The 27476-nt window shown below is 51.4% G+C and overlaps 2 protein-coding genes across 4 annotated transcripts in view; both read right to left on the bottom strand.

Moving 5' to 3' along the window:
- The window catches only part of DPP3 (dipeptidyl peptidase 3), a 31943-nt gene extending 19137 nt beyond the window's left edge, over positions 1–12806 (bottom strand). The window contains exons 1-6 of the mRNA XM_061407061.1: positions 12699–12806; positions 11014–11288; positions 2607–2696; positions 1870–2007; positions 1201–1275; positions 257–350 (exon numbers count right to left, since the gene is read on the bottom strand). Of these exons, the coding sequence (XP_061263045.1) occupies positions 257–350; positions 1201–1275; positions 1870–2007; positions 2607–2696; positions 11014–11288; positions 12699–12750 (724 nt within the window). The 5' untranslated portion in view covers positions 12751–12806. The remainder of the gene's footprint in view (positions 1–256; positions 351–1200; positions 1276–1869; positions 2008–2606; positions 2697–11013; positions 11289–12698) is intronic.
- Positions 12807–15137: 2331 nt separating this feature from the next.
- Positions 15138–26076, bottom strand: PELI3 (pellino E3 ubiquitin protein ligase family member 3). 3 transcript variants are annotated; one of them, XM_061407064.1, is made up of 8 exons: positions 25994–26076; positions 24701–24853; positions 24093–24164; positions 21580–21709; positions 20647–20748; positions 19486–19680; positions 18979–19167; positions 15138–17348 (listed from the first exon to the last, which is right to left on the bottom strand). In XM_061407064.1, the coding sequence occupies exons 2-8, from the start codon at positions 24850–24852 to the stop codon at positions 16779–16781; spliced, it is 1410 nt and encodes a 469-aa protein (XP_061263048.1). In that variant the 5' UTR covers position 24853; positions 25994–26076; the 3' UTR covers positions 15138–16778. The 3 variants fall into 3 exon arrangements, with proteins under 3 accessions (XP_061263048.1, XP_061263049.1, XP_061263050.1); XM_061407065.1 differs by having other exon boundaries at positions 15138–17321; XM_061407066.1 differs by lacking the exon at positions 24093–24164.
- Between the last annotated feature and the right edge of the window lie 1400 nt (positions 26077–27476).

Below are 27476 nucleotides of genomic sequence, written 5' to 3'. Positions count from 1 at the left end.
TAGGGCCCTTCCTCTGCCCTCGGGTCTCCCCTAGCTTTACATCACCACCAGCTCCAGGGCTAGGGGTGCTCACCATATGCTGAGCATGGCACAGGGCTCGGCACCCAATAAGCCTCCATCAACATCCACCATAGCTAGAATGACTGTTGTTACTCCCTGTGGCTATTCAGGCAGCTAACCCCTGTCCTGGGTTCCTGCCCCATCCACGCTGGTCCAGGAACACTAAAGAGGGAAAAGAAGGGGGTTGTGAGCTCACCTGTGCCCAGCACGGAAGCCAACCGCACCTCGTAGCTCGGCTTCCCGTCCTGGCCAACCTCCTTGAAGAGCCGTGTGTTGTAGGCACTGAGGTTCTGGAAGAGAAAGGGCAGGGTTTGGGGAAGAGTAAATCCAGAGTGGGTGGTGGGGTGGGAGGGAGGGAGAGTGGGCACACTCGGGGGAGAAGACACAGAGGCAAAGCGGGCTGGGCCTCAGGGGGACCAGCCGGAGTCTTCTGGGAGGGAAGGGAGCAGGGTGGGCGGGCCAGGGCAGACTTCTGCTCGGCTCAGTACACTGAGTACTCAGTACACAGCACTTTTACTAAGTGCTGCGCCAGACAGTGAGCTTCCCAGGTGGCTTGGGGGTAAAGAATCTACCTGCCAACGCAAGAGACACAGGAGACACAGGTTTGACCTCTAGGTTGGGAAGATCCCCTGGAGGAGGAAATGGCAACCCACTCCAGTATTCTTGCCTGGAAAATTCCATGGACAGAGGAGCCTGGCGGGCTATAGTCCACGAGGTCACAAAGAGTTGGACCTGTCTGAGCACGCACATATGCACATACGATCACACCTGCCAGACACTTCATGACCTCAGCTAACTTGGGCTATAGGAGGCAGACCTCAAGCCACAGATAAGGGATATCACTGAGTGGCTGAGATGGGAGGTGAAACTGACACATGGATACCAGAGCTCTGTTGAAGCAGGTCTGATATTCTGTGTCCTCCTTCCCTGAGGCTGTCACAAGGCCCTTCAGCCTGGGGTGGGGTGGGGGTGGCTCCATCAGGGCACTCATGCTGACCCTTAGGTAAGGGTTCCTCAGTCTTCTCCACCTCAAGGACCCCCAATGCCTGTGCCTCTGGGCTCAAGCTGAGACCAGGGAGTGGCCACCAGTGCCAAGGGGACCCCAACAAGCCACTACCCCGAGCTGCCCATCCCCCAAACCTGTGAGTCCAGAAAATCTTGGGCTAGTTTGGCATCTTCCATGGTACAGTTCCCAGAGAAATAGGTGGTGATGCCCTGTCGGGGAAGGGGCAGAATGGAAATAGGAGTTGTTGCTGAGGTTGGAGCTGCAGGGTCAGCTGGTAAATTCCTTTCTGGCCACCCTCTCCAGCTTCAGACTTCCTGCACCTCCTCTTAACACCCTCCGAGGTCCCTCTCCATCTCTTTCCAGGGGAAGAATATTGGAACACAAACAACACACAGGGCCATCCCCAGCCTTCCTACAGCTCTGCGCCAGCCTCTCACAGATCCACCCTAAGGTTCACTGCGTCCCTCACCCCAAGCGACTCCTAAGCAGCATCCAGATGTGGGAAGCTTGGATCCCCTCCTTTCTACCGCCCCCCCCCCCCGCCCCCAGCTCCCTTCAGCTCTCAGCTCATCTCTCCTTCCCTCCTCCTGGCACACAACATCCCAGGATGTCAGAACTGGGAGGGCGTTCAGAAAGCATTCCATCCAACCCACTTACTGAGGACAACGCTGTGACCCGCCGTGGACAGAAGCTTGGCCTCAGGCATGATGGACAGCCCGCTGTCTCCCCATCCGTTGGCCCTTCCTCCAGGCCAGGTGCCCCTCAACGATGCCCCCCACCCCCTAGCGTGGCTGGGGCCTCACCTCTTTCCCCAGCCCGAGGTGTCGAAGCCTTGATTCCAGTGAGAACATGAGCTCCCCGCAGATCTGCCAGAGGCCCCTAACTTCTTCCGGGTGCTGCTGAGCGGCCTCACTCCCCAGGATCACACGTTCCAGCTTCTCCTGCAGGGGAAGGGAGGTCCTTGGCCTGGCCAAGGCCGCACCACCCATCCTGCCTCCTGGAGCCCCCCAGCCACCCCCAAGCTCTTCTCCCATAGTCTAAGACCTTCTGGCTCAGAGGGTGGTCAACAGACTGGCAGCATCGACCTTGCCGGAGAAAAGCAGAACCTCACACCTGCCTGCTCAAGCTGGCTGGGTCAGAGGCTGTATTTCAATAAGATCGTCAGGCCAGTCATGTGCAGAGTAGGGACTGAAAGCCCTGGTGTAAGATCTGGGTCTGCCCCAGAAGGGCCTGAGCCCTGTGGTCCAGAGAAGGACTCCTTGCGTCCACTCTCCTCCACTGTCTCCAGGGGTGACCAACAGCCCCATCTCTGCAGCACTGAACGGTGCTCAGAACTCTTCCACAGCCTCCCTTCATTTGTCCCATGGTCAGCATGGTCGGGAGGTCGCTGCAGCACCCGGGAGGGTGGCTGACCCAAGGCTGTGCGGCATGGTGGTGACAAGGTCAAAGCCCGACTCCTGCAGGGGCTCCATCTGCTGCTTTCCCCACTCCACCCCACCAGCCCCAAACTGCCCACCTTCCCCAGCCCTCCTCAGCTCACCTTGGGCAGGTTGGGAACAAACTTGGTGTCGCCAAAGGACTTGTAGTTGCCCATGTTGGAGTAGACGCCCGCGGCATAGACCAGGAACGCCTGGAGGAAGGCAGTGTCAGAGGAAACGCAGCCTCCCCACCCCATGGAGGGGCCCTCCTGGGATGTTAACACCCCAGAGGAAGCTGTATGGGTGAGGTGGGGAGATCTAGGGGGCAGGACCCACATCCCAGGAGGTGCCAGTCTGGGCTGCTTTCATGGCCCAATCTTCATACACCCATGGTCCAGCCAAATGGGTCTCCTCAACAGCTTCCAAATATTGATACACCCAAGCCCTCATCCACTTTGTTCCCTTCATATCAGCACCCTCTCAGCCACCTGCATCTCATCTGACTTTGAAGGCACAGTGCAGACACCACCTCCTGTAGGAAGCCTGTCCTTAGCCCCCATCTGACAGGCAGCTGGCGCTAGAGGCATCAAAATGTTAGGGATGGAGGGGCCTTGGTTGACGACTCTATGGCTTTTGCAGGCTCCAAATCTACTCTCCCTTCCTCTGATAATATGGCCTCAGCTTCCTTTTGGGATGGGGCAAAATCTCCCTTCCCCAACTCCAGGTAGGCACAGACTCAAGCTGGCCAGCCAGAGCCTGACCAAGAAGTTTCCCAGCGGTTGAAGAGCTACTGTTTCATACCATGAATCATCAAGTCCAAAGCCCCTAGAGCTCCCCTACTAAGGTCACAAAAGAAAGCAAAGCTGAGCGATGAAGACTGCATCGCAATGGTATCCCTGAGTCTCTGAATCCAGCCATGACTGAAGCCTCTCTAGCCCTGGACTTTTCAATTATGTGAGCCCATAATTCTCTTTTTTAAAAATAGACTTTATTCTATAGAGTAGTTTTAGGTTCACAGCAAAACTGAGTGGAAAGTAGAGATTACCCCAAAGCGCTCCCCCCCACACCCTGCCACCCCACTGCCAGGCACAGCCTCCACCTCATTAATATTCTTCATGAGTCTGGTACATTTCTTACAATTGAGGAATGTACCTTGGCAGCTCATCACCCAAAGATCATAGTTTACATTAGGGACCACTCTTGGCATTGTATATTCTATGGGTTTGGATAGATGTATAAAGACACATATCTGCCATTACACATGATACACTACTCTGTAGTATACAGGGCAGTTTCAGTGTCTGAAAAATCCTCTGTGCTCTATATCCCCTCCCAGCGCCTGCCAACTACCCATCTTCTTACTAGCTGCATAGTTTTGCCTTTTCCACATAGCTGGAATCATACAGTATGTACCCTTTTCGGGATGGTTTCTTTCACCCAGTAATATCCATTTAACTTTCTCCGTGTCTTTTCATGGCTTAATTGCTCACTTCTTTTTAGCACTAATGTTCCATTGTCTGATATACCACGGTTTGTTTATTGACTCAGCTACCGAAGGGCATCTTTATCAGATATATCTTTTGCAAACATTTTCTCCCATTCATGACTTATCTTTTCATTCTCTTGACCGTGTATTACACAGAGCAGAAAACTTTAATTTTAGGGACATCTTTGGAGGTCCAGTGGTTAAAACTCTGTGCTTCCAATGCAGAGGGCGTGGGTTCGATCCCTGGTCGAGGAACTAAGATCCCACATGCCACATAACATGGCCAAGAAAAAGAAAAATTAAATTTTAATAAGTTCAGCTTATCAATTATTTCTATCATGGATCATGCTTGGTGTTATAACTAAAAAGTCAACTGCATACCCAAGGTCATCTAAATTTTCTCCTATGTTATTTTCTGGGAGTTTTAGTTTTGTATTTAAGACTGTGATTCATTTTGAGTTAATTTTTGTGAAGGATATAAGATCTGTGTCTAGATTTTTTTTTTTTTTTTTACCATGTGGATGTCTAGTTATTCTAGCACCATCTATTGGAAAGACTATATTTGTTTCATTACATTACCTTTGTTCTTTGTCAAAGATTTGTACTAAATTTGTGGGGGTCTGTTTCTAGACTCTCTATTCTATTGCACTGATCTATTGTCTATTATTTTGCCAACAGAAGACTGTCCTGATTACTGTAGCTTAATAGTAAGTCTTTTTTTTTTTTAATAGTAAGTCTTGAACTAGAGTAGCATTAGTCCTTCAACTTTGGTCTTCTCCTTCATTATTGTATTGACTATTCTGAGTCTTTTGCCTCTCCGTATTAAGTTTAGAATAAGTTTGTTGGTATCCACAAAACAACTTGCTGGGATTTCGACTGGGATTGCACTGAATTTATAGATACAGTTGGGAAGAAGTGATATCTTGACAATATTGAATCTTTCTATCCATGAACATGGAGTCTCTCTCCATTTATTTAGTTCTTCTTTGATATTTTTCATCAGAGTTTTATAGTTTTCTGCATATACGTCTTCTACACATTGTTAGATTTATCACTATTTCAACTTTTTTGGGTGCTATTGTAAATGGAATTGTGTCTTAATTTCAAATTCTATGTTCTCATTGCTGGAATACAGGAAAGCAATTGACTTTCATGTACTAACTTTGCATCCTGCAACCTTGCTATAATCACTTATGTGTTCTAGGAGTTTTTGTTGATTCTTTCAGATTTTCCACTTAAACAATCATGTCATCTGTGAACAAAGACAGTATTATGTCTTCCTTTACAATATGTATACCTGTAATTTCTTTTTCTTGTCTTATTGCTTTAGGTAGAATTTCCAGTACAACATTGAAAAGTAGTGGTGAGAAGGAAGATCCTTGCTTTATTCCTGATGTTAGTGGGGAAGTTTTTCACCATTAAATATGATATTAACTCTAAGTTTTCTAGTTACAATTTGTTTTTTTTAATCATGAATGGGTGTTCAGATCAGATCAGATCAGTCACTCAGTCGTGTCCGACTCTTTGCGACCCCATGAATCGCAGCACGCCAGGCCTCCCTGTCCATCACCAACTCCCAGAGTTCACTCAGACTCACGTCCATCGAGTCAGTGATGCCATCCAGCTATCTCATCCTCTGTCGTCCCCTTCTCCTTCTGCCCCCAATCCCTCCCAGCATCAGAGTCTTTTCCAATGAGTCAACTCTTCGCATGAGGTGGCCAAAGTACTGGAGTTTCAGCTTCAGCATCATTCCCTCCAAAGAAATCCCAGGGCTGATCTCCTTCAGAATGGACTGGTTGGATCTCCTTGCAGTCCAAGGGACTCTCAAGAGTCTTCTCCAACACCACAGTTCAAAAGCATCAATTCTTCGGCGCTCAGCCTTCTTCACAGTCCAACTCTCACATCCGTACATGACCACAGGAAAAACCATAGCCTTGACTAGACGAACCTTTGTTGGCAAAGTAATGTCTCTGCTTTTCAATATGCTATCTAGGTTGGTCATAACTTTCCTTCCAAGGAGTAAGCGTCTTTTAATTTCATGGCTGCAGTCACCATCTGTAGTGATTTTGGAGCCCAGAAAAATAAAGTCTGACACTGTTTCCACTGTTTCCCCATCTATTTCCCATGAAGTGGTGGGACCGGGTGCCATGATCTTTGTTTTCTGAATGCTGAGCTTTAAGCCAACTTTTTCACTCTCCACTTTCACTTTCATCAAGAGGCTTTTGAGTTCCTCTTCACTTTCTGCCATAAGGGTGGTATCATCTGCATATCTGAGGTTATTGATATTTCTCCCCGCAATCTTAGAATTTGTCAAATGCCAAATGCTTCTTCTTCTGCATCTATTGATATGATTGTGTGATTTTTCTTCTTTAGTCTATTGATGTGATGATTTACATTTATTGATTTTTGAATGCTGAACCAGATTGGCACAGCTGGGATAAACCCCACTTGGTCATGGTGCATAATTCTTTTTATACATTGTTGGATTCAATTTACTATTTTGTTGAGGACTTTTGCATCTATGGTCTTGAGGCATATTAATCTGTAGTTTTCTTTCATTGTAATCTTTGTCTGATTTTGGTGTTAGGGTAATACTGGCCTCATAGATGAGTTAGAAAGTATTCCCTCTGCTTTTCTCTTCTGAAAGATTGTAGAGAGTTGGTATAATGTCACCCTTAAATGTCTAGTAGTGAACTTATCTTGGCTTGATGTTTTCTGTTTTGGAAGGTTGTTTATTAATTATTGATTCTATTTCTTTGATACAGGCTTTGCAGATTATCTATTTCTTCTTGTGTATTTTAGCAGATTGTCTTTCAAGGAATTGGTCCATTTCGTATAGGTTATCAAATTTGTGCATATGAGCTTTTTTAGAGTATTCTTTGATTATCATTGGAAGGATATTGCCCATGAATATTCACTGCCCATGAATTTGTAGTGATAGCCCTTCTTTAATTTCTTTTTCTTTTTCCTTCTTTCATTCCTGATACTAGTAGTTTGTGACCTCTCACCTTTTATCTTAGTCTAGCTAGAGGTTTCGGAGAAGGCAATGGCAACCCACTCCAGTACTCTTGCCTGGAAAATCCCATGGATGGAGGAGCCTGGTGGGCTGCAGTCCATGGGGTTGCTAGGAGTCCAACAGGACTGAGCGACTTCACTTTCACTTTTCACTTTCATGCATTGGAGAAGAAAATGGCAACCCATTCCAGTGTTCTTGCCTGGAGAATCCCAGGGACGGGGAGCCCGGTGGGCTGCCATCTATGGGGTCGCACAGAGTCGGATACGACTGAAGTGACTTAGCAGCAGCAGCTAGAGGTTTATTGATTGCTATGATCTGAATGTTTGTGTCCCTCCAAAACCAGTATGCTGAAACCTAACCTCCAAGGTGATGGCTATCAAGAGAGGGAGCCTTTGGGAGGAGATTAGATCATGAATGACGGCATAGCCCTCCTCACTGAGATTTATGTGTTTACTAAGTAGACCCCAGATAGCTAGCTCATATGATCCACCATGTGAAAACACAGCGAGAAGGTAGCAATCTGCAGCCCGGAAGAGGAGTGTCACCAGAGCCCGACCATGCTGGCACCTGTCGTCCATTCTTATTCTACCTTGGTGGTTGGAACTTAGCCTTGTATACAATTTCATTTTCTCTTCTTTCTTAGCATATCAATTGCACTTCTTTTTTTACTTTTTTTAGTGGTTGACTTTGCAATAGACATTTTAGTGGTTGACTTTGCAATATACATTTACAACTAATCCAAGTCCATTTCATGGTCCATTTATAATAAAATAATCCTAATTCTTGCCTTCCCTCCCTCATATCACTGCTGTCATTCATTTCACTTGTACATAAGCATACATAGTTGGATATATTGCTGGTATTATTATTTTGGATAAATGTATCTCTTAGATCAGTTAAGAATAAGAAATATAAAAGTTTTTATTTTACCTTCACTTATTACTTCACCACAGCTTTTCCTTTCTTTTTTAATGTACATCTGAGTTTCTGACCTATATCATTTCCCTTCTCTCTAGAGAACTTCTTTTAACATTTCCTACAAAACAGGTCTATTGGCAACACATTCCCTCAATTTTTGTTTGTCTGAGAAAGTCTTTATTTCCACTACACTTTAAAGGATAATTTCACAGGGCATACAATTCTAGATTGGTGGCTTTTTATCTCGACACTATAAATATTTCAGTCTACTCTTCTTGCTTGCAAGATTTCTGAAAGATTAGATGTAATTATTATCTTTGTTCCTCTGTAGATATTTTTTTCCATCTAGGTTCTTTCTTTCTCTTTGATTTTTTTCTTTCTCTTTGATTTTCTGTAGTTTAAACATGATATGCCTCTATGGAGGTTTGTTTCTTTTTTGTTTTGCATTTAGTATCCTATTCAGTGTTCTCTGAACTTCCTGGATCTGTGGTTTGGTATCTGACATTACTTTGGGGAAATTCTCTGTCATTACTATTTCAGATATTTCTTCTGTTTTTTTTTCTTCTTCTGGTTTTATCACTATATATATGTTATATTCCTTATAGTTGTCCCGTGGTTCTTGGATATCCTATTCTGTTTTCTTCAGTCTTTTTTCATTTTGCTTTTCAATTTTGGAGGTTTCTATTGAGATACCCTTAAGCTCAGAGATTCTTTCCTCTGCTGTGTCGTCTACTAATAAGCCCATCAAAAGTGCCCTTCCTTTCTGGTAATATTTTTTGACCTCTAGCATTCTTTTAGACTCCTTCTCAGACTCTTTTCCATTATAGGATATTATAAGATACTGAGTCTCATTTCCTGTGCTATATACTATGTCCTTGTTATTTACCTATTTTATATATAGTACTGTATATTTGTTAATCCCAAACTGCCCATCTGTTCCTACATGCTGTCTACTTTATCCATTAGAGCCCTTAGAATATTAGTCATAGTTGTTTTAACTCCTGGTCTGATGAGTCCAACATCCCTGCCGTATCTGAGTCTGGTTCTGATACTTGCTCTGTCTCTTCAAGCTGTGTTTTCTGCCTTTAAGAATGTTTTGCAATTTTGTTCTTGATAGCCAGACATGATGTGCTGAGTAAAAGGAACTGTCTTAAATAGGCCTTTAGTAGTGGGATGGTAAGGAATGGTGGCAGGGGAAGTGTTCTAGAGTCCCATGATTTTAGTGAGCCTTTCCTGCTGGACTTTGAACTTGACATGTTCTTCTCAGCCCCATATTCCCACTCCTTTTAGATGGGACCGGATGGTCAGAGCTGTCTAGAGTTGTGTGTTTCCCTTCTTCCAGATTAGTTAGGCTCCAATAAATCCCTAACAGGTTTGGTTCTGGTTAAATAGTTTCTCCTGAGGGCAGATCATGTTAAGAAGAACAGAATGCTCTAGCATATTTTGAAAATGGCTCCTTCTCACCTCCCTCTGCCCGAAGCAAGAGGGATTTTTTTCCTCTGAAATTCACTGTGAGAACCAGGTGAAGCTCCTGAAGGTAAAACCCCCCAAAGTGTGGGGACCCCTTATGTCCAGTTCCCCCTGGAGTTTTCAACTCTCAGAATTGTCCACACTGAGCCTTTAGCAATTCACCAATTACAGTTCCAATTTTCCTACCCCAGCACTGTTCCATGGAGGTTTCTGTTCATGAGTTTTTGCTCTGGTAAGTTGTGACTCTCTGTACCTGCCTGTCTGTTTCTCCAATTTTGGGGGCTGCAGTTTGCTCTGGAACCTCACTTCTCTTAAGGATCTAAGAAGAGTTGTTGGTTTTTCAATTTCTTCAGCTTTTTACTTGTTAGAAGAGATGGGCAACATCTAAGCTCCCAACATGCCAGACCAGAAACTGGGAGTCATGATTTTTTTTCCCTCCCATTTAAGCCAATTTGAGGTGGGTTTCTGCTACTTCCAAACAAAACAATCCCACTGTAAACAGTGAATACTTGGGTAGCACTTTTCCATTAACTTTCCCAGCTATTCTCTCTTTTAATGAGGAAATCAAGTCCTAGAGATGGGATGTGATTACTCAAAGTTCAAACAAAAAATAGAAGAAACAGCCTGGGCCTCAGCACATAGATAAGCAATCTAATCCCTTTATTTTACATATAGAGAAACTGTATCCTTATACATTCTTGGAGAAGCTTTTTCAGAAAATGATTTAACAACACTAGTCAACTGTCAATGCACAGAGCCTTTGACCCAGCAATTCTGCTTCTAAAAATAGATCCTAGTCACACACATGCTTAAGGATGCTTATTTGTCTTGTTTGTAAGAATGACAAACAACCTAAATGTCCATCAATATACAAAGGACTAAACTGATTACATCGTACAAAGCTATGGAATGCTTCACAGTCAATAAAAGAAAACGAGGTGGATTTCTATGTACCCCATGGAAGTTCTCCAAGATATAGTGTTCAGTGAAAAAAAGCAGAACTCATAAGAATCTATAGAATGTGATCTCATATGTGAAAGAGAAAATAAGCAACTAACACATGTGTATTTCTATTTGTACAGGTATGCAGTGTAGACAGAGGACTGAAAAGGCTATATACCCACCATCTTTGGTGGTTACCTCTGGGCTGGGCATTGAGAAAAAATGATCTTCGTGTTTTATCTTGTGCCTTTCTGCAATGCTGTAAAGCATTAAGAATGCATTCATGTATTCCTTGGCCAACAGACCCACAGATGAGATAAAAACAAGATGACAGGCAGAACATTCTGCCCAGGGACATGCAACATGGTAGAAGAAGATCTGGTCCAGATTTCAGACCTCCAGATTCCTACACTGGACTCATTCCTCTACCGTCTCCGAACCTCCACAGCTGTTTCCTCTACTCCACAGCTCTCGTGATCATCATAACAGCCATCATTTATCTCATCAGGGGGCCACAACCCTAAGAGGTACAGACGACCCTCAGGCATACTTTGTAGATGAGAAGACTGAGACTCCAGGAGGGGATGTCCCTGTGTTTAAAACCTTTGATCTAATTCAGAGAGAGACAGAGAGTCCATTGGACCCCTGCTTCCCGGCCCCTCACACCCAGAATGCAAGTTGGCCTGGGAGAACTAACCTGATATTCCTCCTCAGTAAGGCCTTCGGCCAGGGCATGCTGGCGCAGCTGGTCGGGATCCTGGGCACGGAAGAGGCGGCTGAGCAGGGCATAGATGTAGGGGGCCTCAGGGGAGGTCTGCAGCAGCACTGCCAGGCCTCCGTACCAGGCGGCCCGTGACAGGTAGTGGGCATAGAGACGCTCTGTGGACGACAGCAGGCGGAAGGCCTCTCGGCAGTCCAGGCTTGACACGCCGATGTCATTGGGGAGAATGTACTGGGTGTCCGCCATGGGCCCTGCTGAGAACCATCACCGTGATCACAGGCATCATTTATCCCACACCAACGGCATGTACATCTGAGTCTGCATGCTCACGGTCTGAATGAGGAAGGGAATCCCATTGCATCCATGCACCAGATATGCCAAGTGAGACTCAGAGATGGTTAGGTGACTCACCCCAGAAGATTACACAATATTCTGGCAGGCAATATTCAGCCTGTGGCCTCCCAAACTTAAAGACTGAATCCAACTACCTAGTATTACAGATTGGAGAAGGCAATGGCACCCCACTCCAGTACTCTTGCCAGGAGAATCCCATGGATGGAGGAGCCTGGTGGGCTGAAGTCCATGGGGTCACTACGAGTCGGACACGACTAAGCGACTTCACTTTCACTTTTCACTTTCACTTTTCACTTTCATGCATTGGAGAAGGACATGGCAACCCACTCCAGTATTCTTGCCTGGAGAATCCCAGGGACGGGGAGCCCGGTGGGCTGCTGTCTATGGGGTCACAGAGAGTCGGACACGACTGAAGCGACTTGGCGGCAGCAGCAATATTACAGATGGAGAGACCAGGGCCAGGGAGGCGGGGTGCTTTGCCTAATAACACAAGGGAGGGGTCAAAAGCGAGCTTCCACATCTCTGGGCTCCCAGGCCCCTCTCCGTGGTCACCCCTCTTCCCTCTCTGATCTCCTAGCCTTCCCTTCAGAATTATCCTGCATGTTCTTCGATTCTGCCCACCACTGTGTTCACAAGGACAGAGTCCCAGCTGGAAGACCCCGGTTCCAAGACTGGCTCACCCCAGACTCCAAATGTCAAGTCAGCTTTACTTTTCTACCTCTAGAAGACAGCCTCTGATAATAACCCCAACCTCACTGGGTGGCTATGCAAATTAGATGAGGTCACAAGGTCAGCCTGATCGGCAGAAGGTACCTACAGCAGTACAAGATTTTCCCTGTACTCTTCAGTTCTCACTGCTGGCAGGATCAGTCCCACTCTTATCCCCCTGACCTCTCCCTGTGCTCAGCCAGGGGACCCTCCCTAGCTGCAGAAGCTCAGAGCGGAGAGAAAACTCATTTTACAGATAGGGAGACTGAGGCTTAGAGACGCCAAGCAGCTTATCGATAGTCTTGCTGCCTAGTTAGGACCTGGGTGTCTCCCAACCCAGAGTATTCACAACGCCCTCTCTTACTCTGAAAGAGTTTCCTACCACCCCCGCCACTCCCGAAGCTGCTCCCAAATGGCACAAGCCCCTGGGTTCCGAAAGGGACGTTAACCCTTTGCTGTCCGGAGCGATCCTTGGCTTCGGGGCCGCGATTAATTTGGAATGGGGGGCAGAAAAGGAATGATCTTGAGCTCGGCCCAGACGCGCCCTGTCCCCCGAGGATAACACATGGTGACCCCAAAACCCGGTCGCCGCGCCTCACCTGCAGCAGCTGCTCCGATCGCACACTCACTTCCTGCTTCCGGCTCCCCCATTCATTGGGGCTCCGCCAACTCCGCCTCCACCAGCCAATTGCCGAGCCTCGGGGCCCGGACGGGCATCGCCTCCAGCCAATAGAAGCTCTGAGCCGGCCAGCCGGCTCCCCGCCCCCCAGGCGCTACGAGGTGGAGAGCGGAATGGCCCCTGCGGCCTTGGCCTTTTGTCCGCAGGCGGTACACGCGCTGGGGTCAGAAACCTCCGTGTTCAGCCTGGCCCAGGCCTAGTCCGAACAGACGGCGCAGAGAAGGTACCCCGAAACCAGGCGGGGCAGCGTGGCTGTTACGAACCGAGCACCGGCGACAACCCCCGCACAGTCCTGACCCCCGCTCTCCTTTGGAGTTAGATTTCTGAGTCCCCCGACTTCAGTTTTGGGTATAGGAACCCAGGACCATGGGTAGTGACGAGACTCCCGTTTAGGGAGTCGAGGCCACAGTCCAGCGGGCTCCAGCCGGGGCTGAGATGGTCCCACCGTGCGGGTCGGGGGTGGGGGGGAGGGGAGGCGGGGGACGTGGAGAAACGCCCGCAGGTGCTGCCTTGTACCCTGTCGGATTCGCCATGGACCTGGCTAGGGCAGCAGTTAAATATCTTCGCGTCTCAGTTTCTTCTGAACAAGGGGCGAGGGGCCTGGCAGTTTCGGGGTGCTTGTCAGGTGCCGGATGGATGAGAAGGCCGACCACAACCCCAAAAGGCTGCCCAGGGCAGAGCCGAGGCTGCATGTCTGGAGAAACTCACAAGAGGATGGGATGGGTGGGGGAATGGCATGTGAAAGTGCCTAGCACCTGGCCTGGGCCAAGTGGGGAACATTTTGAGGGTCCCATATCAGAAATGGAGCAGAGCCAGGCCATCTAAGGTTGAGGCGGGCCTCCACTGCCTGGTAGCTGTGTGTCCTTCGATGAGTCTCTCTACCTCTGTGAGTCTTGACTTCCTCAGTCAGAAAACCGGGCTAAAAATCCGTCTTTCCTGGAGGGAAGTTGTAAGCTTGAGGGAAGTGTTGACAGTGTTGACGCCCCCGGGTGCAGTGCAGAGAAGTGTGGAGGAGAGGGTCTACCCTGAAATCCAGACACCCTCCTTGCCAGTTTTTGCCACGCCTGTGTCTAGGCCCAGAGCAGCTGTGTCCACCACCCACACCAGTTTCTCATTCACAAAAGGTGCCCCAGGCCCTGTTTGGCACAACAGTGCTGTTGGCACTGATGGTGATGATCATGACAGGGAGGAACTCAATAAATTGGTCTATGTACCTAGAAAATAGCCCCTCTTCTTCCCTGTGCCCCAATTTTTATTGTCTTTAAAACAGGTGTAAAGTCTTCCCTGACACTCGGGAGAGGTTGACATGTACACGGATAAAGGAGGAAGTGCCGTCCATCGCCACCAGTGGGCAGCTCAGGCCAAGGAAAGATCCCAGTACTCCTGGGAAACCCCCAGCCAAGCTGCATTTTCATCAAGACAGCTAATAAGAGCACTTCCTGAAGTTCTATGCTAGCAGCTTGACATGGAGGATCTTATTTAATTCCTGCAAAAAACCTGAGTTAGGATATAATTTAATCTAGAGTACATATGGGGAAACAGAGGCTGATGGATTCACTGACTTCCCTAAGGCCACCCAGGAAGTCCTCTGGTGTCCCTGAACCGGGGTCCAGCCTTCCACCACATTGTCCCCTCCACCTGCTCAACACATGCATGTGCGCACATGCACACACACACACGCACACACACACACACACACAGAATTACATGCAACAGTCTACTCACTGGAGTCATAGCCACCCCTAGCCTTGGCTCTTTCCCATGGGGATAAAGAAGGGGTAGGTGAGGAAGTAGTATTAAGTACATCCTATGCTACAAGTGCCCTTCATACATTCACAACCACCTGGTAATGGCGGTACAGTTATTCCATTTAACAGTTAAAGAGACTGAGGCTCCAAGAGTTAGAAAGGGGCAGAGCCGTCTGACCCCTCCACCAACACTCTGAGTTCTCCCTCTTATGGCACCTGTGCCTTTTGCTTGTCTCTCCTTCTAGAGTCTGAGATTCCCTGATAGAAATGGCATGCAAGTGTTCCCCTGTCTGGTTCCCAACAGAGAACAGAGAGCTGGGAAGAGTTGGATTCCTACTGCTGTGTGTGTGTGTGTGTGTAGGAGTTGCAATGCTCCCATGTCCACCCCAGCATCCTTATTGGGGCTCCCCCGCTGTGGCGGTGTGAAGCAAGAATCTGATCGCATCCTCATCTCACCACCAGCAAATACCCTCTGTCCTCTCAACAGCCCCAGGTCTGATATCTGTGGCTCCAACCAGCTGTGTGGAAGGGGGCAGGTCCCTCCCCTTGGAATATCTAAGGCTCTGCCTTCTATTAGGGATTATGTCCAGGTCGAGTTGGTACTCAGAGGCTCTTTTTCAGAATTTTATATTTCCAGAACCTCCATCTACCTAATCTTTCCAGCTTGCTTGTCCCAGGAAAGGTCTGGGGCAACCCCAGTAGCACCCCGAGCTTGCCTGGGCTCTCAGGAGGAGGTGAGAATGGGCCAGGATGAATAGGGATCCAGTTCAGATTTGGTCTCCATGGCAACAAAGGCCCACCAGATGCCAGCCCAACATTCCCACCCTTCATTCGTTTCTGCTCCCTCCATACCCAGCTCATTGGCCATCAAGCGTTTTCCCTGCCACACCTTGGCCCACGCTGTTCCCCTTACCTGGGCTGCCCTCCCAACTCCTCCCACCCCATCCAAGGAGAGCTGCCCAGTGCCATGGAGGAGAGGGCAGGCTCTGAGGCCAGGCAGGCAGCTGTGGATTAGAATCTGACTTGACCACTTTCTAAACTGTGTGACTTGGACCATGTTCTTTAATCTCCCTGTAAACAGAAATGGTAACACCTCCTTCCCTGGGTTACTGTGAGAATTAAATAAAACCTCTGAGAAGCAGAGCCTGGTGACTGGGGAGTGCTTAATGAACGTAGTTATTATTACCATTAGCGCAGTGCAGGGCACGCAGTGGGCATTTGGTTGATAGTAGCCCTTGTGTCACAGCCAACGCTCTGGACCACGAGTCCTCTCCCTCTCCTCAACCCCTGACTGTCCAGAAATGAGGATGCAAACCTCCATCCAGCATCTTCCCTGTCAGCACGGCCCCAGCCTCTTGTCCCAGCCTCTTTCTGCCCCCTGCAGCCCATGCTTCAGCCACTCTGAACCCCTCACCCAGTTCCCTGCATACCTACACCTGAGCCTGCCCTGAGCCCCCTTTCTGCCTAGAGCACCCCCTTTACTGTAGGGATTCCCAGCAGGCCACCAAAGCAGAGCCCTTAAGCCCCTCCAGTGAAGCCTGTCTCACTTTTCTAGCCACCTGTGAGACCAGCTTCACAACTCCTGATGACTCTCTGATCCTAGCACACAGGAAGCCATGCTGTCATTCAGTAATTGGTCTGTCGTTCAGTTACTGGGAACTCTATCAGGCAGGGAACCAAGTCTGTGTCCCCAGATAACACTTGGCAAGGAGTCCAGTCCCCAGTGGGTATCCGCAGATGTCGGTCCCAGCCTGCCGCCCACCCGGCACTCACTCGGGGCTGGAGGCACTGCACGCATGCGGGACACGCAGATTCGTGAGGGCAGCTGAGCAGCAGGTTTATAGGGGAACCCAGGGCAGCAGCGGCGGGGTGATTATCTAGAACTGGGTTGGCAGGCTCAGGGCACAGCCAGCCTAAGCTGGGGGTCAGGGACCTGTGGCCCCTTCATTCCCCCAGCGGCACAGTGTAGGCGGCATGATGTGGGATGCCCCTATAAGAGCGGGGGCAAAAGGGCTGGGCCTCCCTCCATCAGCCCAGGACAGAGCTGGTGCTGAGAGCCTCATCATTCTGTCTGGGGTGGGGGTCCAGGGACCCCCTCTGGAGCCCAAGTTAGGAGGGGAAAGGCACCGCCCACCCAACGCGTCCATCTGGTGTGGCGATGAGCCAGCAGGTAGAGTCTCACATGCAGAGCTCCCTGGAGGTGGGGGACCCAGGCGGGCAGGCAGGCGCGGCAGCAAGGGGCCCCGGGGAGCCTAGTCCAGCGGCCCCTGGAAAATGAGGCGGACGCAGCCATGCTCGCCGGTGAGCCAGGCCCCACAAAAGGGGCAGGCGGCGTGGAACGCGTGGGTGCCATGGGGCAGTGGCGTCTGAGCCCAGTAGCGGGCAGTCTTCTCAGAGCAGACGTGGCCGCAGGGTGCAAAGGCGTGGCTGGGCGGCCCGGGGTCCAGGCAGAGGCCGGCCTCCTGGCCGAGCCACAGGGGTACGTAGGGCCCCACGAGGCGGCAGAGGGGACATTCGCGCTCCTGGGGGCCCCGCTCTCGCCGGCAGCCCCAGCCGTGGTAGCCGTGGACATGGCCGCAGCGGACGTACACCCAGGGCTGCTGCTTGTCGGGTGCCGTGCGGCCGCGCGCCGGGCTGGGGAAGGCCAGGGTGCTGAGGCCCACGGGACACTGGGGCCGCGCCGCGTTCGCCTCCTGCCGCTGGGCCTCCAGCTGCTTCAGCGTGGGCGCCCGCAGCAGCCCGGCCGGCGTGCGCCACAGCAGCGTGGCCCCGCACAGGTCGATGAGGGAGCCGTCCTGCAACACGTTGGACTCGTTTTCCACCTGCAGGGGCAGCAGAGGGGCCTTCGTGCCCAAGGGGCTCCTGAACCCCCAGCCATCCGGCCGCCATCACCCCAGTCAAGCCACCCATCCATTCCCCTGAACCTCCCTGGAGGGTGCACCCTGGACCCCGTGGGGCTAGCTGGGTCAGAAGAGGGGGTGGGCTGGGGCAGAAGAGGGGTAAGGGCTGGGGCAGAGGACCAGAGAAGACTGAGAAGCCCCATGGGCCAGCAGGAAAAGTGGTCCTGGGTAAGCACCATCCCCCAAAAACCAAAACCCAAAAAACTAGCAGGGACTTTCAGTGGTTAGGGCTCTGCACTTCCACTGCTGCAGGTGTAGGTTCAATCCCTGATTCTTCTAAGTCTTCTAAGATTTGATCTTATCTTGCAAGCCAGGCAGCAAGGCCAAAAAAATATATATATAATAATAATAATCCCAGGCAGGCACCATGCCTTACTCTCATTGAAACCTGCGCCTTGGTCACTTCATCTGTCAAATCACAAAGACGGGACTCTGGACTGGGTCTTCCCTGGTGGTGCAGTGATTAAGACTCTGTGCTTCCCCTGAAGAGTGTTCAAGCCCTGATCGGGGAACTAAGATCCCACATGCCACATACTGGCCAAAAACAAGGCCTGGACCAAAATGGAAGTTTTCTAAAACATTTTCTCAAGCTCATCTTCCCTGATGGCAGAATCTCCTGTGTTAAAACACCAGCTTAGCCCAAAGCCTAAGGGCTGAGGTTAAAAGCAAGGACTCTAGCGCTAGATAGTCTGGGCATGAATTCTGGCCTCAGTGTTTACTAACTCTGTGTCTCTGGTCAAGTAACTTATCCCCTCCGTGTCTTAATTTCCTTGTCCTCAAGATGGGTTTTACTTCCCTGTGTAGCAAGTGGTTCTCATGAATCAGTGTGAGAACTTGGAACAGTGCCTGGGACATAGTAGGTGCTCAGTAGCGGGTACCAGTGAGACTCACAAGCCTAATTTTACAAAATAACGTTTCCCCAGATCTCCCAGTGGAACTGAGGCCCTGGGAAGATAAGCCATGCTTTTCCTCGAGGCTCGGCATCTCCTTGCCCCATATGTTCACACCTAGGAAAACCTCTATGTGGCCCCTTTGAGGATCGTGGCCATGTGACATTGGGCAAGCCCCATCTCTCTCTAGGACTCTCCCAGCTCCCAACATTAGGTTCCCCATCACCTGTGTTAGCACTACTCCAAGGCCCTTTCCTGCTGGGAAAGAATAAAGCTAATCTTGCCTGAATGTGACAGACACGTTAAAAACCACCAACACTTCAGGCTATAAACTGCTCACACACAGGCCAAGTGTCACCCTCGTAAGAGGCTGTGAGTTTCAGCTGCTGACATCCTCAGAAGCGCGTGGGGCTGTACCACGTTCTGTGCGTGCTGCTTCACATCACCCCGTGGGCCTCTGGCAGCATGTGGGCTACACCTGGAGATGCTGGTCTGGTCCCCTCTGTGGGGCAAATGGCATGTACCCCTACATGGAGCCTGTTGGGGGCTGCCCTGTGCAGCAGGACTAGAGATCACCTCCTGGCTTGGGCAGGGGGCAGGGCAGATCGGGAGGGCCCCAGGAAGGACGAGGGGATGGGGAGGAGGGTGGACAGGCCACCTACCAGCTTCCCCCGCTGCTGTGCCGAGCGGCTGTCCCTCAGAGTATACACATTCCCACAGACCGAGATCTCCCGCCAGACACCCGGGGCTGAGTCCTCAGAGAAGCCGCCTGCTGGGTGCATCACCAGGACCCCGTTGGTGGTTAAGCCGTCCATCAGCCCGTCGGGGGTCCGCCATTTGGCTGCCCGCTCCTGGGACCACACGTGGGATCAGATCACATCCCTGAGCGGCCCCCAGCAGGCCTCGAGCCGGGAGTGCTGCCCCTGTACGGTGGAGCCCAGAGGTGGCCCAGAGAGGACTGGAATTGGCACTGTATGACCTTGGGCATCACCTGACCTCTCTGAGCCTCACTTTGCTCATCTGTTAAGTGGGGGTGCTAATCCCCGCATAGGTTGTGGTTATGATTACTGCAGGCTGGTCCATCACCCCTGGAGGCTGCCCCTCCCCAGCCTACCCCTGGGCTCACTCTCAGATGCAACACTGCTCCCTGCCTGGGGGGGCTCACTCACTCCAAGGAAGATGTTGCTGGAGGCATCGAAGCCAGCGGCATAGATTCGGGCAGTATAGGGTGGCCGGCGGTCACAGAGGATGCGGCAGGCGTAGCGGGAGATGGTGCTCTGGGCAGAGGGGCCCTCGGCAGCCCCTCCCCCAGGGGACGTGTCTGTCACCACGAAGTCAATCATGTTCTCCGTGGAGCGGCCAATCTGTGAGGGAGGGGAGGGCAAGCACAGGAATGGTGTGTGCAAAGGTCAGTGCCAAGGGCTTCCCACCCCAGGGCTCCCGGAAGCTGTTCTGTGGGCAGGGTGACCAAACGACAGGGAGATAACGCCACCCCAGTTCCCCAGATGTCCACATCCAATCACTGCTGTTTGGGTTTCTCTTTCTCTGTCTCCCCCACAGTTCTGGGAACTGCCCCACTCAATTAAAAACTAGCTGATCTGCAGGACTTCCCTGGTGGTCCAGTGGCTAAGTGGTCCAGTCCTCCATGCTCCCCAGTGCAAGAGGCCTGGGTTTGATCCCTGGTCAGGGAATTTGATCCCTCATGCTGCAACTAAGACCTGGCACATCCAAATAAATAATTAACCAAAAAAAAAAACTAGTTGATTTGCAGATAGAACAGTGAAAGGGTAACTGACACCCATAGTCTGGGAAGGCTCAAATAGTAGTAGAAAACAGTGAATTTGGAGTAAATATTTACTATATATCATGTTAAGCAGTTCGTGTGCAGATCTCAGTTAATCTTCCCAATGAAGGTGGGACTGTAAATTAGCCCCACTTTACAGATGAGGAAACCAAGGCCCAGAGAGGTTAAGGGACTCTTGCCCAAAGTCGTCCAGCTACTAAGTGACAGAACTGGGAGCAGAGGCCAAGCAGCAGGACTCTCACACCACACTCTGAACCCCTAAACTGTATGTCTCCCATAGCCTGGGAGTCCAGGCTTGGGTGTGAACCTTGATCCAGCCACTGACTTGCTGTGTGAGTGGGAAGTCAACAGCCCTCCCTCAGGTATCCTGCTTCCTCGTCTGAAGAGTGGTCCGCTGCACTGAGGATTCCAAAGCACCTGCCCCCCAGCCTTTGGTCCGCCAGCCTCCCCCTGGGACACCTGCAGAGCTGAGCATCCAGGCCTGGTGGCCAGTGGCCAGGAGGCTTGTGGGGGCACCTGAGCCTACCTGGAACATATCTGTGTCACCGTCGTGTGTGTACTCGACTATGACCGAGTGGCTCCGGGACAGTGTGTAGGAGATGCTGTGCTGGCCACGGTTGCTCAGTGCCTGGGGACAGAAAGGAAAAGTCATTTCTCTGGGGATATAGCCAGGAGAAGTGTGCGCTTCTGTGACAGAAGCTGGAGCCTGACATCCAGCAGCCATTCCCAGGGAAGGGGTGGTTCCACCTCTTACAGAGGGCAAACTCTGCAGCCAGCCCTTTACACAGGTTATCTTATTTGATCCCCGTGTGCACGGTCATCGCTCAGTCATGTCCTACTCTTCGTGACCCCATGAACCGTAGACCACCAGGCTCCTCTGTTCATGGGATTTCCCAGGCAAGAATGCTGGAGTAGGTTGCCATTTCCTTCTCCAGGGGATCTTCCCAACCCAGGGATGGAACCTGCCTCTTCTGTGTCTCCTGCATTGCTGGAAGATTCTTTACCACTGAGCCATTGGAAAAGCCCCTATTTATCCCTACAGCTTCCCAAAGGAGGCATGGTTATCATTCCCATTTTACTGTTGAAGGAACTGCATCTCAGAGAAGAGAAGGAAACCGGTCAGATGTCAAATGACTGGAAACAGCAGAGCCCAAATTACAACCCCAAACCTCCGAAGCCAAAGGCTTTGCCTTTGTCATTGCGGTGTGATTGTCATGTCCCCTCCCGGAGCCTTGGCCGCCTCAAATGATGTTGACCACTTCCCTCCCAAGGGATGGGATCTAGTGGTCCAGGAAATACTTTGCAAGCTACGACATACTGCGAGGAGTCTCCCACCAGCCCCATGCTCTGGTTTCCCAGGGTCGTGAGTGAAGACACGTGGGTTCCCCTGCTCTGGCGGGCCTGTAGGCAGGTAGGACTGGGAAGACTGGCACCGGGTCTGCTAGGACAAGCTGCTTGCCTTGGAGACGAGCGGCGTTGAGATGTGGTGAATGACATCTGGCTTCACTCCGTTGGCGTGTGGCCGGCGACTCAGCGCCAGGCGGCTTCGGCGGCGGCCCTTGTCCCCACTTGCCAGACACCCATTGTAGCTGTGGATGAGGGGGTTAAGAAGAAAAGGTTGCAGGCAGAGAGTGACAGCAGATGAGTCCCTGAGAGACTAGGAGGAACCACCAACTTCTGGGCAGATCCTGCCTTAATAAACAAGCCCTAGAACTACCAGATAGAAGACCCTACTCTATCAAATTGGTGCCTTGGAGAAGTGAAGTGGGGGGTGGGGGTGGTCAAAAGATCTTCAAAAGAGTTTTCATTCAATTAACCAGTGTTTTCTGGACTCCTGGACCATGCCTGGTCAGGCACTCGGTGCTGGGGTGGTACAGATGACATACCACAGGCCAGTTCTGTGCCCTAAGTTGTTTGAGGAACCTGGATGCCACCTGCCCTGATCCAGACACAAGCCAAGTGTGTCCCAGGCCTAGAGACAGGAGAAAGGAATTCTGATCCCAGGAGCAGGTTTCGAAGAGATGGGACACCTATACCGGGCCTTGAAGAACTAGAAAGGAGTCACCTTTAGCAAACTGTCATTTATTAGATCACAAGTACTACTTGGAAACCAGAAAGGAAGAAAAAAAAAAGTAGACCCACAAAGCCACTATCTCTACACATTCATACACATCAAATTTCTTCCTTTCCAGCCTTGTCCAGATTGTAGAAGGCAAAGATGGGGTGAGTCATAACCTTGATCGCTGCCATGAACTGGAGCCTCCTGTGTTCCTGGTACTTCACATTATTAATTACCTAATGGAATCTGTGTAATGTCCTGCCAGGCAAGTGTCTTTCTATCTTTCTTTTCATTTTATGAATGAGGCAAATTGAGGCTCAGGGAGGTAAAATGACTTGCCTGAGGTCCCAGGCTAGGAAGTGGGAAAAGTCTAGATTTGACCTCTCATCTGTCTGACTCCAGGCTCTTTTGCAGAAGATTCTCGGTAAGGAGGGCTTACCCTGAGCAAAGGCCCTGTGGCAGGCAGGGTTTGAGCGATGACTTGGGTGGGAGAGTGCAGTGGGGGAAAATGAACTTGGTGAGAGGGCCCTGAACTCCAGGAAGAGCATTCTGAACTTTAGTCCATAAGCACTGGGGAGCCACAGCAGGTTTGGCAGCAGGAAGTGAAAAGGATGAATAGCTGCCAAATACAGCCAAGGACCACTTGAATCAGAATCTTCTCTGGACCCACAGAGGGAGATTCTGATTCTGTAGATTTGGGATGAGCTTGTCAGTGGGTAATTTTTCAATGTGCTCTCCGGGTGGCTCTGATGTCCAGCCGGCGTGGGGCTTCACTGCTCCGTGGAGAACAGATGGCTCTCAAGAGGGCCTGTCGCCTTAGGTCTGAGCTCTCCCTCATCAGTGGCCTCATTCCCAGCTGTGATTCCAGCTCTTCCTTTGGGACATGAAGCAGTTGCTTTCTTTGGGGGCGGGGGGAGCGGGCAGTGCCACGTGACTTGTACGATCTTAGTTCTCCAACCAGGGATCAAACCCTGGGTCCTCGGCAGTGAAATCGTGGAGTCCTAACCACTGGACCGCCAGGGACTTCCTAAGTGGCTGCTTTTCTAATGCAAGCACCCCTGAGAGGGGCATCACTTTTGCGCTTGTAAGCTCTCCCCACATATGGGGGGTAGGGCAGTTCAGGACACGCCTGAGGGTTCAGATGGACCTGACTTAAATCTGGGCACTTCTGCTTATCAGATAACCTCTGTGCATGCTAAGTCACTTCAGTCATGTTCGACTCTGTGTGACCCTGTGGACTGCAGCTTGCTAGGTGCCTCTGTCCCTGGGATTCTCCAGGCAAGAATACTGAGTGGGTTGCCATGCCCTCCTCCAGGGGATCTTCCTGACCCAGGAATCAAACCCGCATCTCTTAGTGTCTCCCACGTTGGCAGGCTGGTTCTTTACCACTAGTGCCACCTGGGAAGCCCTATAACCTCTGTAAAATGGGGCTAATTTTCTCAGGATCTACCTCACAGGTTCATTATGAGAGCTAAATGAGATAAAGCATTTTAAGATGCTTGGCACAGTTTGGCATATATTTAACAAGCCCTTGATAAATGTTATCTATGACTACTATTACCAAAAAATAAAAGCACATGGCATGTACATGTCAACAAACAGTAGCCATTATTATTTCTAAATAGTCATCACAGTGATAACATAGTTTATCAGATACTCTCTTCAGGGCACAGAGAGAGGCCAAAAGGAGGTACAGAAGGGAGGAAGGAGAGGGATCTGTGCATGGGGCAAGCATCCTGGTCAGGCGAAGACCAGGAACGGATAAGGTCTACTCAGCTACCAGCTCACGTTGCTTCCTCTCTCCTGGCCTCAGTTTCCTCATCTGTAGCACGAGGGTCAGCTGTCACTTAGTGGAAGTGCATTAAACCTAGAGTAAGAAAGACCTGGGTCCAAATCCCAGCCCTGCCACTTACCAGCTGTGTGCCCTTGGGCCAGCCACTTCCCCTCTCTGAGCCTTGGTTTCCTCACCTCCTTCCTCACAGCATCTTTGTGAAGATTGAAATGAAATAATGTCCATGAAAGGGCTTGGCACACGCCTGCCTCCCAGAATACTTGGTGCAGGCCAGGCACTGTGCTACGTGCTTTACAGAAATCACCTCAGTCGTTCCTTCCAACAGCCCTCTGAGGTATTATTATTATCATCGTCTCTACTGGTAAGTGGGGAAATGGAGGCACAGGGAAGTTAAGCAACTTACAAAGCCAGGATTTGAACCAAGCACTTTTGCTGGAGGACCAGAGTTCATCCCAGACTACACACATGAGGTGTTTTATAAAAGGCAGCTGGTGCTACTTTCTTCCGTTCAGAAACTTAGATGCGCAGGGTTGTCTCCATAATTTATGAAAAATGGGAAGATAAAATAACAATTGTGAATTGAGGTGGGCTTGGTCAACTTTGTCTCTCAGCTGGGAAGGTGAGGAGGGACGAGCAGCAGAAGGCTGTAAATGGGGAGAGCTGGGACCCTTGGTCTGGCTGTCCTGTGGGGTGCCTGGTGCCCCGCCCCCTCGGACTAGGGAGGCTCACCCCAGAACGATGAGTTCGCCATACTTGATGGGCTCCTCCCCTGGCTGTGCATCTTCACTGGGAGAAGAGAGCACGCAAGAGCCCTGGTTCCCCGGGTGCTGGAGGTCTGAGGTTCGGGGAGACCCCACTTCAGGGTTTCCTTCCAGCACCATTCTGGGCAGAGTGGGAGAAGAGAAAAAGAGCTTTGCAGCCTCCCACCCCAACCCCCCTCAATGCCAGTTCCAGCCTGCTGCAGGCCACCTAGGCTAAGACCAGAGTGACCTTTCACCCACTCTGTTGCTATGGCAACCACTTCACCTCTGCCTCCCCTAAACTGTCAGCGTTGCTGGGATACCAGGGAAGGGAGATGGATGGGGTGGAACCAAGAGGGAGGAGCTGCCCAATCAGAGGGTCAGAATATTTGGCAGAGCCAGAGGGATGGCTCAACTTGGGGTGGCCAGAAGCTTCTTTTTGGCAGGACCTCTGTCTGGGATGTGCTTGGAAGAAAAGCACCCAGGAGTTGGGGGCCCCTACTGCTCATCTTACATTCAGTTCCTGGGTTTGGCTCTCAGCCCCAGGGCCTCTGAGGAACCCTTCTGTCAGGTTTTTGGAATCTACCTATCCATCTTAATCTTTCTGCCCCTTTGCTGGTCTAGGCCTCTATCTGTCTGTTTTCTCAATGACTCTCTGTCCCCGCCGCTGTCCTTTTCGCCACCTCTCTACCCACCCTCCTCCCCACCTCCGCCTGTCTGGCCACCTCTACCTCTCCATTCACCTGCCTCAGTCTCCCCATCTTGTCCTCACCCTGCGGACAGGGCTCTGGACCCCTCCCGGGTGCGCCCCTCTCCCTCCCTCAGGTGTCAGTCTGCAGTCCCCGGGCCGCTCAGGTCTCTGGAGGCCTGTGGGGGCGGCGCTCCCCCTCCCGCTTGGGCTGCAGCAGAGCCCGTCTCCGCAGGAAGCCTGTTTGGAAAACATCCCCGCGCAGGAGGGACTGCGCCGGGGCAGGCCGGCGCCCCGCGCCCGGGGCGGGCACAATGACAGCCCAGCGACATACGCAGACACAGCCGGCGGCCCCTCCACACAAACACGCGCGCGCACGCACACAGTCCCGCACAACCGGAGCCCCGCGAGCGGTGCCCGGACGGGCACAGAGCCCACCCTAGACCCGCGACAGCAGGCGCGATCGCGCAAACAGCCACAGGCGCCCGCCCTCGGACCGAGTATCCCCCGCCACCCTGACACTCAAACACGCCCCCAGCGTCTGTTGGGGCCCGCCCGGCGAAGCCCCCGCCCCCTCCGCCTCGGCGGGCTCACCTGGCCGCGCTCTGGCCCCCGCTTGGCGCTGCTCCCTCTGCTCCTCGCCCCTGCTCGGCCCAGGGGCCGCTGCGGCGGGATGGGCCCGGCCGGCGGCGGCTCCGCGCTGCCTTGTCACGGGGACACCCGGGGCCGGGGAGGGGTACGAGCGCAAACAGTCACGCTCCGCCCCCTGTGCCTATGCCCCGCCCCACGGAAGCCCCGCCCCTCGAGACTCCGCCTCTTGCGGCGAAGCTCTGCCCCAGTCGGCGGAGCCCCGCCCTTTCTCAGGAGACCACGCCCCTTATCGAGCCCCGCCGGCTGGTCCCTTGGAAGCCACGCCCACCACTCTGCTTTAGGAACGCTCTCTCCCAACTTCGCGTCAGCTGGGACTCTCAGGTAAGTCTTTGAGACCCCCTTCTCCAGTTCGGGTTCCCCAGACCCCGCCCTTGTTTCTGGAGACTCCCGGGTTCTCCTTGAGACCCTGGCGCCCCCTCCCTCATCGCAGTCTAGCACCTTGCCTCCCTGGGCTGGACCTTTACCGCAGCTTAGGCCAGGGACTCTGCACCTCCCGCCTTCCAGATGGGGAAACTGCGGAATTAGAGGAGAGAGGCAGGGGCGGGAAGGAGAGAGAGAATGGAAATACTAGAGGAGACAGAGGTACGGGTGTGCATCAGTGGGGAGGCAAAGGAAAGCCGCTGCGTTTGATCTGTCTTCCGGCCCAGCTGGACTACTTTCTGGGCGACTGCTCTCTGGCTCTGGGCTCCCTCCGGTGTCCAGGAATGCCTCCCTCCCGCCCGCCAGCTTGCGCACACCGCCGGAGGTGCCGCAAACGGGATGTAGACCCCTCCGGGCCTGGGCTTGCAAGAGATCTCATCTATTAGTCTGTGGCAGGTGCTATGGGCTGTGCTTTGAACAAAATAAACCCTTTGATTCTTGGGAGACAGACACTATTAACCACCCATTTTGCAGATGAGAAAACAGAGATTTGGGAATCTGATTTGGTCATGGTTATTTTCCCTGAAAGGGATCAAAAGTGGATTTCCGCTGTGTGACTCCAGTCTGGACTCATGGCTTCTATATACCTTGTTGCTATGACTCGGGACCACAGGATGGCAAGAGGGCACTCAGAGGTACAGAGCAGGAGAGACCCAGAAATGCATCAGGTAAGATCTCTACAGCTTATTATCTCTTGGCCTGTTTAGAACTGTAACTGTTAGGGAAATTAAAATGGAGGAAGTCTTGCTCAGGCTTCAGAAGTAGGAGAGCAGGCCTCTGACTGATACCATGCAGGGCCTTAGGGGCTTCTGGGCACAAGGCCTTTGTGCCTCCCATTTCTTTGATTATAGGGAACAGCATTTATTCAGCCTCTGTGAACTTTCCTGAGTTCCAATGGCAGATTCAAGCAATTGTTGGTTAGGGAAGGGAGGGGATGTGAGACCAAGGAGAAACAAGCAATCAATATCAGCCTTGGGGCAGGTTTCCCCATCAAAGGATATGAACA

This window comes from Bos javanicus, chromosome 29 (assembly GCF_032452875.1).
Source record: "Bos javanicus breed banteng chromosome 29, ARS-OSU_banteng_1.0, whole genome shotgun sequence".
Taxonomy (NCBI): domain Eukaryota; kingdom Metazoa; phylum Chordata; class Mammalia; order Artiodactyla; family Bovidae; genus Bos; species Bos javanicus.
This window is presented reverse-complemented; position numbering and strand designations above follow the sequence as displayed.